The sequence below is a fragment of the Natator depressus genome, chromosome 4 (genome assembly GCF_965152275.1).
Source record: "Natator depressus isolate rNatDep1 chromosome 4, rNatDep2.hap1, whole genome shotgun sequence".
In the NCBI taxonomy this organism is placed as follows: domain Eukaryota; kingdom Metazoa; phylum Chordata; order Testudines; family Cheloniidae; genus Natator; species Natator depressus.
In genome coordinates this window covers 29414419-29428922 of record NC_134237.1, presented here as the reverse complement: position 1 = coordinate 29428922, position 14504 = coordinate 29414419, and the positions used below count along the sequence as shown (strand labels likewise).

Sequence of the window (14504 nt, the reverse complement as noted above, 5' to 3'; positions counted from 1 at the left end):
TTAACAAAGGCTTGTTTGTTCGGCAGAAAATTTCTCTGATTGGCACTGAGCATCCTCCAGCCCAAGACACAAGGGCCTGAGCAGGATTCTCTTTCAGTTGTACTTACTAGTTGCAGAGGCATCAGTGTGAGAACATGGGGACTCTATCCTGTGTTGTCAAAGCTCCCTCTACTGGCTCCCAAGCAGCATGGAGAAGGGAGGATAAAACTTGACTCAAATGCAGAGGGTTGGGGACAATAGGATCTGGGGTAGGGGCGGGGGATAGGAGCAGAGGAAAACAAGGAGGCTTGGGGGATGGGAACAGAAGAGTCTGAGTAGAGAGAACCACCTCCAGAAACTACAGTTGAACCATGAATTCCTGAGTTTGAACTGTCTTCCGCTGTCTAGCAAATTAGCAGTGTGTTTCATGGCTAAGTGAGTCTTATTCGCGCCCCCTTCCCCCCCCCCCCCCCCGTGGCTGCTCGAAAGAGGATAACAGCTTTCTACTGCAACCTCAGGTGGTGGTCTATGCTGTGGTTCAAAGGTTCCAACTCTGCTGATGACCTGTGGCAGGCGGGGGGTGTCAGTATGTTCTACGTGATATAGTTTGGGGTTTTTTTACTTTTTTAAAAAAACTTGGAAATGTTTTTAATATAGGGATTTTCTTGTATGTGAAGGTTGCAAAGTTTCTCAAATTAGAGAAATGTTCATTTAGATTCACAGGATGGACAGTACTCACTGAATGGGTAGCCATTCGATATACTGAATGATAAGGATAAAAAGAAATGTGGTCCTAGTTCTTATTTTCTGCACACTGTCCAAACTGCACTGAATACAGATTTATTAATTTCCTCCTAGGCTTTTTCTGGTGTCTGCTACCGTAGCATCTGAGTGCTTCAAACATTAATTAAGTTGTCTTCACAACACTCTTGTGAGATAGGGATAAACCAATTTTATGTATAGTGAGTTGAAGCAAAGAGATTAAGCCTGAAAGCATACATTCATATTGCATGCCTAATTTGAGATGCATATGGCCATTTTTGAAAAAAAGTTTACTTAGCTTTTTTGTAGGACTGGATATATTGAAAGCACAACTGCAGCTGACTTCTGTTGCAGTTGAGTGCTCACCACGTCTGCAAATCAAGCTCAAGGTGTCTTGAGTTAGGCATTCAGAAAATGAAGAAAACGGGTAGTGGTCACCTATGAAGTTTGGTTTAAGTAATTTGCCCAGCATCAGGAACTGTGTGTGGAAAAGTGGGAATAGAATCCAGTTCTCTGGAGTGCCATTCAACTGACATAACCATGAGACCTTTCTCTTCCTGTAATCCCCGCCTTATTCTCTGTACCCATTCTAACTTCTATAACGAATGAGGCAGGTCCTCAACTACACAGTCCTGTGCACTGATTGAGGCAGGGGTCCTGTCAATTAGTTTGTGATCATAATTAGACTAACATAATTCATGCACATGTACAAGGTACTGTAGCTGAATTAAAGTTGCACCTGAAGTCTGACACTTCCTAACTTTTGACTACTTGAATTACAGCCTTAATGTTCTTTTAAAGTGGGGTTTTTCTTTTTGTATGTAACAATTGTACTATGGTAGCATCCACCAAGCCTGATCAGGACCACATTGCTAGACACTGCATAAACTTAGTTTGTGCCCTGAAGAGCTTAGGTTCTAAAGACAAAACAGGAACGTACCTGAAAGGTATGCAATGTATTGGCAAACTAATAAGAATGAAAATGTGGTGTTTTTAAATATATCAGTGATCCTCGGGCTCGTTTTCAGTGTTTTCAGTACCTGTTTTTGTACGATGGCTTTATTCCTTGCCTGTTTGCTCTGGTCACTTTAGCCCATGTTTACTTTCTTAATAATGTAATGCTTTTTTCTTATGTAAGTATTAACCCTTGTGACTTAGGTCACAGCTTATATCTGTCTACTCCTTTGTTTTTAATTTTTTATTTGTAATAAGTATAATGGATTTTGTTCCATTATATTTTATTACTTTCCAAGTAACTGGCCCTTTGTGTATATTTTTTGCTAGTTATACTTGCATTTGAGACCCCACCTAAGTATGAGTAGCACTGGAACTATTATGGCTTTTTAATCTGGTCTTCTGCTCTAATTCTAGTACTCTAATGGCTGCTATGAGTGGAGGTTATGGGAAAGGCATTTAACTTAGTCACTGGATGACACTTCCATTTTTAATCTTAAAACATGGACTTACATTTTCTTTTATTCTTGTCCCTCTTTTTAGACATGTCCAATCCTTCCTTTCACAGAGTAGTCCTCAAGTCTCAACCAATGAGTGAAGATTAATGTTGTAATGCATTCTTGGGTGTTGACATTTTAAGTGCCAAGTTAATGTACTATGAGAAGGCTCTGTGATTTTTAAAATGCCTTTTTGCTAGGGTTTAAATATTCCTGGAATTACATTTTGATCTGTAATTTCTCATTCTTAGTTTAAACAAATTCTTCTTTGAAACTTTAGCAGATCAATTCAGCCTCTTCTATTGTGCCTTTTTAACTAGTTACCAGAAGACTGCAATGCATTTTTCTAGTGAATAAATCTATTTTAACTTTTTAATCTTCAAAAACAAGTCTTAAACTCCCCATTAGATTATTACACTTTATGACAGTAGGAGAGAAAAAGGTGCCCACTAGAATCCATGGGGTGAAGTCAGCTGGCATTCATGTTGAATTAGTAGATAGTATTTCAACTTGGACCAGGGAGGGGCAGCAGCTATGATGTGGAATGTAAACTCTAATTGTGAGGGAGAGAAGGGTGGACAGATAGCCTGTTATGCAAGGTGTCTTGCAAGATTCTAACTTCTTAATTTATCAGGTCTCTAAACATTCTTACATTAGCTGCTATATTTATGAAATGTTCTTAACTGTGCTCAATGTATGGGCCTGTATTAGCACACAAGTGCCATGCCATTGGTCCTCTGAGCGGTCTTCGCTCTCCCTTCAGATATCTTCTCTCGGACCTTTTAAATAACATCTGAAAAAGGGATCTCAATTGAGTTAGTCTTTTTATTACAAAATTTATGCTCTGTAGAGTGGCGTGTACTTGGAGCACAGTCCAGTTTTCGAAATTACATGTGATCCACACTTATAAATGTGCTCAAATACAGTAGTACAAAAAAAAAATTAAGCAAAAACTAGTATTAAAATTTTGGTTTACTTTACGTCCAAAACCCAAGGAATTCACTTTTGGTTCCCAGCATCAACAATGACTTGGCCATTTTACACAAATATAATAAGCAATTAACTTTTATAGTACAGTGATGAAAAATGTTTCCTGTCTTGAAACCACTGGGTAGCTTTCATATACACATGGAATATTGGGGAAGTGTTGTCATTTCTTTTCTCCCTTATTACTACTTAATACAAAGTTACTGTAAAACTTCTAGGCCAAAAATTTAGCGGAAACTCTTAGTAAATGCTGATTTTGTGTTTTTAAAATCTGTCATGAGGATCATAACTGAGGGTGTCTTTTTTTCACACTCCCAACTACCTTGCCATGTTCATAACTTTCCCTACAGGGGCAAATTACTTGTACTGATTCTTAAGTACACTGCACCCCATAGTGCCCTAACAGGAGCACTGGAGTGTAATTAATCCTTAATTAGTGCTTTAAAATGCTGTACATTTAATCCTTAATATGGCTATCACATGTTTATAGATTTGAAAACTGAGATACAGAGGTGGTTTTCCCAAAGCTACACGGGAAGTCCATGGCCAATCCGGACAGAAAACTAGATTCTCTTAGTCCTGTGCTTTTATCACAAGACTAATCTTTCCATCTAGTAGTAGTAGTACGTCCAAGTTCTGAACCAAGACTGGTCATTCATTTATTCCTTCCCAGCTGGGTCTGAGATCTCTGTAGATGAGTGTCTCAGCTGCTTGGAAATACTGGTCATGTTTCTCAAAACTGTCCCTGTAAACTGAAAAAAGATATCATTAGCGGACTCAGGATGGAGGCAGGTCTATTCCCCATCAAATGGAATCTCCACTCGGGATTTTTTGAGGAATCCTAATGGAGTATCCTTAAATATGCCTTCCAAAAAAGGAAGAGAAGACCAAGACCAAAGGGAAACAAGAAGGGAACAGAAAATGGAGGGAACAAGCAGAGAGTGACACAAACAAGATATTGGAAGAGTAAATAGGGCCCCTTGTTTTTCTGCAGACAGAAATTACTACAGAATTGTGTTTCATAAGGCCTGGCAGCTTTTTAAAAATTAAAATTTATTCTGATTTCTCCTTATTTCTCCTTCTCTTCTCTAGCCCACGCCCTTCCTTCAAAGGAGGAGGGGAAAGATCAGATGTTTGCCTTCCCTAGTGTGAAAAACTTTAATTGTTTCTTGAATGCCGTAACCCAAATGGCCTCTCACTTTTCCAGGTTCTATATGCCATCATGATTTTTCTGGTTGTCTGGAGGAGGAGGCACTTAGATAATAGCGATAGGCATCTCTAAAAGCAAGCATGGAACTTTTCAACTACCCATATGCAAAATACCTCTCTCTTTTCATTGACAACTTCTTTAATGTAGCTGTAACATAAATGAGGAACACATGAAATTTGAGAATACCATAACATAGAATTCAGTATTACTATAAACATTGGGGAAACTAGTGTTAGAGGGCTTTCCCTTCACCCTCCCACTTCCCTGGTTCTTGTCATGCAGACAGCAAGCAGCAAAAGACCAGAAGTCCGAAGTGCAGACAATGCAATGTTTATTGGGGTTAAAAGAGAAGGAGTACTTGCGGCACCTTAGAGACTAACAAATTTATTTGAGCATAAGCTTTCGTGAGCTACAGCTCACTTCATCGGATGCATGCAGTGGAAAATACAGTAGGGGGATTTTATATACCCAGAGAACATGAAACAATGGGTGTTACCATACGCAGTGTAACAAGAGTGATCAGGTAAGGTGAGCTATTACCAGCAGGAGAGAAACACTATTTATTGGGGTTAGTTTCCAAGCAAGCTGTCATGCAGTGTGGGGGAGTCAGGGCCCTGCAGTCCCCACTTCCTGCGATTCACTGAGACTCTCAGCCAGCCAGTAAAACAGAAGGTTTATTAGACAACAGGAACAGAGCTTGTAGGTACAGAAAACAGGACCCCTCAGTCAGGTCCATCTTGGGGGGTGGGGAGCCCAGCACCTTCCCCGTCTCTCCAGCCAGCTCCAAACTGAAACTCCCTCCAACCCCTCCTCTGGCCTTTTCTCTTTTTCGGGCCAGGAGGCCACCTGATCTCCTTGTTCTCCAGTACCTTCAGTTGACACCTTGCAAGGGAGTGGCCCAGGTCATCAGTTGCCAGGAGACAGGGTGTCACCCAGTGTCTGTGTAGATGGCATCACACCTGCCCCCTCGGGCTCTGTGACAATCACACACCTGTATCCCACCACCTAGATAATTAAGAAATGCATAGGGGAAACTGAGGCACCCACACAGTATTCAGAGAAAACGTTAAGAACTTTCCCACTTCATGTCACAAGCATATTCCGAAACCCTTCACACCAGTCGGGCTTATCTCTGTACTCCAATAGTCTGTTCCCTAATGTTCCTTTCCCAGTTCTGATTCCGCAGAGCCTGGCCTGCGTCCCTGTTCCCCTTTCTCCCCCCTTAACAAATATGATTCCTGTTTCCCTTCCACTTTCTGTTTGACCCCAGTTTTTATAGTAATATTCTCGACTATACCTCAACCTATGGTTTTACTGAAATTTAACTAATAAATGCTAACATATTGTAACGTAATTCTCTAACCAATTATATTCCACTACCCTAATTAACTTACACCTAGCAAAATTAATTATACAACAGAGAAACAATTAGAGAACTAGACAGATTAAGAATAGAAATGGGGGGCCATAACGATAAAACAATACAGAAATGAGGGTTTGCAACAACAATCATTGATAAGTGGTTTCTTGCCAGACAGGATGCTATCAAACTAAGTTTTCTTTAACCATCTTAAGATCTGTTTCTTTATCTGGTGGTGATGGGCATTATCAGGACAGGATCATATTCGTAACAGCCCAATACCACCTTATTTCAGTGTGACTGGTTTGGGATGTGAGGATGTGACCCTACGCTTCCCATCTTATGGCTGCTCCTGCTTAGCCAAAGTGAGAGATGGCCCATGCACAGGCAGAATGTGATTTTGATTCTTTGTTTTTTATACCCCTGTAACTAGCTAAGTGATTAAAAAATACACCTAAGTTCTTAAAGGATAGACCTTTACAGGCGGGCCTGAATATCTATGTTCTAACAACTAGGTTGATTATATTAAATGTAATTAAATGTGAAAATGTACTTGAATTTTTGACATTGACTCTTGTGCAGAATTCTCATGTTCTTGCTGGAGCACGTCTGAAATCAGTTGGCCTTGCTGCGAAATTTAGTTCTAGCTAGCCCACAAAGAGGAATGAAAAATGCATCTTTCCAAATGAGGGAATGGAGGCGCACCAGGCGTGTTAACCTAATCTTGTATTTGAGGCTTTTGAAGTTTGATGTTTGTATAGCAGTTGAAATGTGATGTGCTATATGATGCTTTCTGCACTGGAATTTTTACCCATTAAATTTGTTTAAAATCAGGACGTGGTTTATCTAATCACCACAGTAGGCCAGCCGAAACCATAGTCCTTCAGGCTGTTGAGACTGCTTATACACTGACAGTCATTTTAACCAGTATCTAAAACCATTTTCTTAATGGGTAAAGTGGGTACCTCCATATTGGAGTAAATGCTTGTCGTGAGTGTGACTTGAGGAGTAAAGAGTCCTGAAACTCAAATGTTATAACTTTCAAACTGTTAATATTAGCTAAACTATATATACACATACAGTCTGTCTACGTATACACTTTGCTTTGAACTATTGTCCTCTGCTTCATTTTTTTTATGGGATTTCTTTCATTGGTAGTCAGGTGTTTCTACCCCTAGCTTAAGTATTGGCATTTCTTTTACTAGATTTATTAGAAAATCCCTCTTCCACTAAGAGATCTCTCATGTCTCAGTTGCTTTTTAGTCTGAACTTAGTGCTCTGAAGACCTCCAGTATCCTTTGAAACTCTCCCTGGTCCATGGGATTTGCCTCTTACAACCTTAGTAAAGCTGCAGTGCGAACCTCAATTTTTTCCTCCTTCAGTACTATCTCCCTTATTTTTGTGTGTGTTTTTGCAAACTAAAGAGCCCATCTAGGGCTCTAGGTGCTGTTGACAGTTTTTGGTAAAAGCACAACATATCAACAGATCTGTTGCTTCTCCCAGATCAAATGGATAGCCCAGTGACAGTGTAAATATAAATGTATCTCAGTTTTTAAACACCATAAGACTGCTTTACTCACTGTAGATGCGTCATCTGTTATGACACTTTTCGTATATAGAGGGGTTCTCTAGTGGAACTCCACAGATTTTAGCTAGACATTGAGAAAAGTGACCATTCTCATGTACATGGATGTAATCACATTTCTCATCCGCACGTGCCTTTTTAGAGGAATTGAGACTACACGTTGAACCTAGGGCGTTCCTTCTCCTTTCCTGAGTATCATTTCAAGAATTAAAATGAAACCACTTCTTAGCCTGTTGGGAATGTCCTTACAGAACAACCCTGTAACAACATAAGGATCTTATCAACATTATGATGTACCAGAAAATGTATCTTTAGATGATGCAGAGACCTAAAACCTCTTAAAATTGAAGAATGTCTGCCATTTAATAGAAAAAATGCACAAATTGAGTAATTAAAGACATTTTACATGGGATTTATCTTGATTTCTTTGGAAAGAATAGCTGCCCCTATGTCAGAATAGCAGTAGAAAAATTGTCCATAATACTGTTAATTTCACTCTGCCGTTGCTTGGCAAAACTGAACTGCGAAGAAACATTGCAGTACAAAATGTTTGACGTCTCCAACTATAAAATTCAGGCCTTGTTGATCCATAATTTTGTCTGATTTGTTGCAAAAGCAAACAAATACAGGCCGACTTAGATTGACTTAGAGATGCCACACTTGCCTTTCCAGTTACAATGGCAAAGTACCATAAATAAAGGATAACGGAATATTCCAGTCTAGCCAGTATAACATGTCCTGATTTAGAGTGAAGTCAGATAATCTATTGTAAAAGAATGGGAGGGGTGGCAAATAGTGAACTTGCCTGTGCTGTTTTTGTTAAAGTGCCTAGACTGCAATTGATTGCTATACTTTACATTAGCTCTATAGATGGTCTGAACTAAGCTTTGACGTTAACACCTCAGATTAAATTAAACGTTTAGGAGGGAAGGGGATAAACTTTGATTACCTCTGTTTTGCTATATGCAGTGTTGATGTAGCTGTCTCTCTTCCAGGATATTAGCGACAAGGTGGGTGAGGTAATATGTTTTAGTGGACCAACTTCTGTTGGTGAGAGAGAGAGAAACTTTTGAGCTTCCATGGAGCTTTTCTTTTCCCAGACCTGAAGAGCTCTGTGGAGGCTCAAAAGCTTGTCGTGTCCTCCCTCCCCCCAGAAGTTGGTCCAATAAAAGGCTTACCTCACCTACACTGTATCTGTTTTGCTAGACAGTTTTCTGCTGTGTTGAAGGAAATAGTACAAAGTGAACTGGTTTATGTTGTCAGGACTTCATAATGGAGCAGAAAAAAATTACTGCTTATAAGAGTATTTTGAAGAAACTTTGAGAGGTGAGGCAGTACAGAAAAATAGTTTAACTTTTTTTGTGTGCCTTCCAATAACTGCTGTCCTACATAGAGTGATACACTTGTTTGACTGAAGGTACAGGAAAATTGAAATCCCTTTTAATGCCATATTGGCCTGCATTTTTTCTCTTTGCTGTTAAAGTATTAGCAGGTGGTCAGTTTCCTAAAACCATAATTGGTCAAAAGTGTTTTTATTCCAAGTGTTTGTAAGCTCACCACAGACTAAGATGAATGTGAAAGCTACTTCAGCTATAAAAGCTGTTAAGCTGCATCGTCAAAATTTGCATATGTCTGTGCATCACAGTACTCAAGTCTAAGTTTCTTAAACCTTTGACATATAGCAAAGTGCTTGGTTTTAGTAACTTGTAGTGAAATACATGTGATTTCTAACACTAATGCATTATAGAAAGAGGTGGCTAGTTTGCTTTCCTTGCACTCATGACTTCTTGATGTCTTAGAGGTTAGCGGTGAAGAATTTTTTTTAAAATCCTTCCGCAATCTTTTAGTATACTAAGAGTAAGTAAACTGACTTACTTTTGACTACATAAATGGCAGTTGACACGGTTTTTCAATGAAATTCAAGAAAATTGCTATTTTAGCTGAGAAATCTGAGATTGAGACTTCTGGTTTTACTGTTTTGATTTCACAGCTGCTATAAATAGACTAATCTTTTTCTAATCCCTATTTTCATTCCCTTTTGTGATGCCACTTGAGAAACCATGTCTGCTGTTCAGATTTCTCAGGATTTTAAAAACATACTGCAGTGAAATTGTTATAGTGTTAATTGCATTTTTTTTAAAGCATGTATTGCTTTTGTAACCTTTGTCCTCTAAAAGGTGAACTGAAAAGACTGATCTGTTGGTGGGGGGTGTTCTCTCTCTCTCTCATTTTTATATATATAAAATCACTACCATATGTAGGATCTATTTTACATCGAGGTGAAGAGGAAATGAAACGGCTGTGCTGCTGTTTGTCCAGAATAGAAACGATAAAATTCAGTGTTTTTTTGCACAGTGTGAAGACATTTTATCTGTTCTTTGCCCCTTGTGGTGTCAAGTGTTTTTAAGGAAGGAAATCTTAAAAATTTGTTGAGCTTCATTTAATTCTCCATGCTATTTTTTTTCCTGCATTGGGGTATCTAAAAGCTACAAGTGGTAATTCTGTTCTTATTGTTGACTTTCTAAGTATCAGCACTCAATTTACTAACTTATTTAAATTGCCAGGGCTAGCAGGTCTTGTTACTCTTCAGTGAAGACATTCCTAATACCAACCACAACTGCTCCTGTTGATAGGTTTGCCAAATCATTCTCTCTCTATCCAGGAAAAACAATTTAAGGATTTTCTGTACATCCAATTGGACAGTGGCAATGGCACTTCACTCACTCTCTCTGAACACAATGTTTTCTATTTAGGAACTTAGTGACTTAGCCCGTGACCCTCCAGCACAGTGTTCTGCAGGTCCAGTTGGAGATGATAGTAAGTAGTATTACATTTTAATGTTTTGCTCTGATTTTAATTCAAAAAGAGTACAGTGCCTAAGTAATAATACTGACTTTTTCCTTTTTAGTGTTCCATTGGCAAGCCACAATTATGGGACCTGTAAGTATTCTGACTCCCATGAATGTTAATGCTAACTTGAAATCATAATTCTTATTCAGCAAGAACTGTCCTCAGATTTCTCCAGTCTCTTTTAATTTAGACACTCCCAAAAATGCCAGTTTGAGAGCAGAGAGGGGAAAAGTGAGTTTAGTTATGCAGATTCCTCATTGTTGGTGTGTCACTTCTGTAACATGACATGTACCTGAATTAAAATGTCCTGCATCGCAATGCAAGGTTTTGTCATGTAGAATGTTTGTATGCCAAACGGTTTCTGTAGTTCTGATCCCCCATGGGCCTTGTCTGCATGCAGAATTTCAGCTGTCAATATAGCTGCCCTGGTGCAAACCCTTCGTGTAGATGAGGAAAACTAAAGCTTGAAACCATGGTAAGCTCCACCAGTCCAAACATTTCTGTAAAAATAGAAAAGTTTTCTGAAGTGCAAAATGTTCTGAGTGCATACAGGAGGAAAATATTCTGTGCATGCTTACTATGAATTTTTTTAATGTGATTGTATAACTTGACTAGGAAGAAGAATGTCTAAAGCCCCTTGCCCTTATTGAGGATTAAGTGCATTACAAGTTAGACTTTTTAGTACTTCAGTTAACCAAGTAGTTGAAGCTTCTAGGAAACAACACTGAAATACTAAAGCATATCAAATGGCCAAACATAACTTTATCAAGTTTTTCAAAAACATGCATATTTGGATTAAAGCTATTAAAAAAAAAAATACCCTAAATAGTCTTCCAGGAAGCTGTGGCTAGATGCCTTCTAACAAAGTTCTTCCTTCAGTAAAACTAGTACACTGGTGTATGGTTTGTATTTGGGATCTGGAAGCAGCTTTTTTTATAATGAAGAGAATTATATTAATGTGCATTTCTACTCTAAAAAGAGATCTTAACATGATTAAGGTTCCATATCTAGAACAAGTCCAAACTTGCTCAGTTTACAGGTGGAGTGATATAATTGCCGGCTGTGCATACTCAGCCTGGAATCTGAACATTGGATTACATTCTCTCTGTTATGCATAATGAGCAATAAGATTCTGCAGGCCAAAATCAGGTCTTGGTTACACCTGTACAACCACACGGAAAGCTAATGGGGTTGCATGTATGTAACTGAAGGCTTGTTTCACCTGCAGTGTCACTATTAATGGGGTATGAGAAGGTACTGGACACTTTCAGATTCCAGGCTGTCTCAAGGCTGGCAGTTGATTTGATTCCAAGTTTGCTCAGATTTTTAAATTTTAAGAGTCAAGTGCCAATAAACAAGGAACCCCTTCAGTGACACTTTTAGGCCATCTCTAAATTCCGGCTTCTGCAGTGGCATAGCTGGGGTGCCATAGTTATGCTGCTGTAATCCTGGGTTATAGATGCAGACTACAACGGCAGAAAGGGTTTTTCTGTCACTGTAGGAACTCCGCTTACCTGAGTGACAACAGCTAGGTCTATGGAAGCATTCTTCCATCAGCCTAGCTGGGTCTACAGCAAGGGTTAGGTTGGCATAGCTATTGGACTCGAGGGTGTAGATTTGTCACATCCCTGAGTGCCATAGCTATATTGACCTAAATGAAGTGTAGACTAGGCCTTAGTCATGTTAGAGTAGAACTTAATTGTCAGTGTTAATGTACTACTTTGACCTTACACATGTATCCAATGTGGTTTAGGTATTCTCTTGATACCGGTTAGTGCAGCGCTTCTTTTGGGTGGCATACTAAAGAATTCTTTTATCTTCAGTTCAGAGTTCAAATGCTTTATTTGTACTTATAGCTTATCCCTTTCTGGAGTGCATACTTCGTTGCATTCAGAGACCAGAATGTTTGCTTAATAGCTATACTAATACTTGAAGTAAACTTCCAAAAGTACGGAAAGATCTCCATTGTATGTCATTGAGTAATACTTATATGATTGACTCTGCATGGTCACAGAACACTAAAAGTATAGTTTTGGACTTCAAATACAGAAATATTTTCTTTTGTTCTACCTCTCCCTGCTCATTCAGAGTTGTTTATCCTCTTTTCCCACTTAATCTTTGTGCTATCAGTTTAAAGGCATTTATTAGTTATGCCCTTTGGAATAGCATGAGTGCATACTTTAGAGCAGTATTTTAGATAGAATTATCCTTGTTTTAGGATAATAGCTTAGTGGTCTGCTGGTGTTGTAGGCCTCATACCTTCATGACAGCGTAGGCATTGGTAGTGTAGATGGCTTAACATATTCCACATCTGAGACCCACTACTGACAAAGAAGTCTAATAGTGAGGACTGAGTTCTCATTGTCAGAGAGGTATTGGGAAGCTTTCATAGTTCTTTTCTACACTTGTTCTAACCAGTTCTGTTACTTCATTTTAATAACCACTAAGACTTGCCTCCAGCATGTATACAATAAAAGGGTTGAAGTAGTTTTTGAACTTCTCATTTGCCAATATAGCAGTTTTTCAGTGAATACTACATGATACGCTTAATCTCTGCCCAGGCTGTCTCATTGAAGTATCAACTCTAGGATTACATTTTTGCCCCTTGACTTATCTATTGGCTTTTTACCACACTGCTTCATTTGCAGATATTAAAGTATATATAAGCTAAAGAAATAGGATGTGGCTAGTCTGTATATAAACAAGAGATTGGTCTTAAAGGATATAATATTTAAAAAATAGATAAACCGAATAAAGCCAACTTCCAGTATTCCTGTAAACCAGATATGTGAAACCTATTGTGACGAGTCAAATTACTCTTTTTTGCTCAATCCTGAGGTGCTGTGTGTGTGCGTGGTTTAAAAAGGCAGTAGGCAAATTTTGTAGTTCTTTCTTATCGTGGAATGTGCTTCTTTAGCCAGCAAAGTTAAATATTGCACTTAAAAAGACTTTTTTTAATAAAAGCTTTTACTTTTTCTAAAACTTCCTCTTTTTTTTGTATGTGCTGTTTCCCACCCTCCCCAAGACAAGTCACTGCCTCAATCTCCACCTTTTGAGAGTATTCTCTGTTGCCCTACTTTGGGCAGTAATTCCAGCACCACTTGAACCTGAGAATTTCCCCCCTTGAGGTTATCATTATGATTGCTTTTTCCCTGAGCAGGGGAAGAAAATACATTTTCCAGGAACATGGTTATGTGCAACCCAGAGGCAGGGATCCAGGCACATGGTGAGAAAAAGGACTGGAAGGCTAAGCAGTGATGATGGCAGGAACAGAATGTGCAGAAGGCTGGGAAGGACAGCAACTGGCCTACAAACTACTACTACAAGGGCAGGGGGAGTAGGGCTCAGTTGCTTGTGGCTAGTCAGGCACTTACTCCCACCTAAGCTCCTGTCACTCCAGCTTTCTTCTGACTCTCTGAGCTGCTGCAGTTTGGATACATTTGAAATTGCAGAGGGAACTGCAGGGCGGAAGAAGCTGTCAGGGCCAGTTCTGGCCTGCATGTGACACACTTGCTTTAAACCCAGTGGCTCTCAAACTTTTTTTTACTGGTGACCCCTTTCACATAGCAAGTCTCTGAGTGCAAACCTTCCCCTCTCCCCCCCCCCCCATAAATTAAAAACACGTTATATATTTAACACCATTATAAATGCTGGAGGCAAATCAGGGTTTGGGGTAGAAGTTGACAGCTCGTGACCTCCCATGTAATAACCTTGTGACCCCTGAGCGGTCCCGACCCCCAGTTTGAGAACCCCTACTTTAAACTAAGGCTTTACAGAACACAGTTGTTTTAGGAGGAAATTCATTGCCAGTGACCAACTTGACTTGCTGCAGTCAGTTATCTCATTCCACCAATTTTAAGCCCAGGTATGATCAAAATTCAGTGCTTACATTGTGGATTAAACATCTTATTTGTGTTTAAGTGAATGATTTGCCTTGCTAATTAAGTAGTGGATCTTCTCACAAAAGTTAATCCGGGAGTATAATTACAGCGGACATGTTTCTTCGACAGAATGACAGTCCATATCAAGGTGGCGTATTCTTCTTGACAATTCACTTTCCTACAGACTACCCTTTCAAACCACCTAAGGCAAGTAGTCTTTTCTTTGTGAGACTAATGCTCTTTAATGAACCAAGCATAGGAATGGAAATCGGGAACATCTGAGTTCTAAAAGCAGCCCTGCTTCGCTTGAGCTTTTTTGTCTTGAACAAATCATTTAACTTCTTCACTACCAGACAAGTGGAGATGATACTTATCTATATAAAGTGTTGATAACTCGTGTTTGTGCAGTGATTGAAAAAAGTAGCATGTAAGTGCTGAG

General features: G+C 39.2%; 1 protein-coding gene across 2 annotated transcripts in view; it reads left to right on the top strand.

The window, feature by feature from the left end:
• UBE2D3 (ubiquitin conjugating enzyme E2 D3) overlaps positions 1-14504 on the top strand; it is a 28588-nt gene that overhangs the window by 9617 nt on the left and 4467 nt on the right. For both annotated transcript variants that reach the window (XM_074950687.1, XM_074950688.1), the window contains exons 2-4: positions 10088-10151; positions 10243-10274; positions 14195-14272. In XM_074950687.1, the coding sequence (XP_074806788.1) occupies positions 10088-10151; positions 10243-10274; positions 14195-14272 (174 nt within the window). The remainder of the gene's footprint in view (positions 1-10087; positions 10152-10242; positions 10275-14194; positions 14273-14504) is intronic.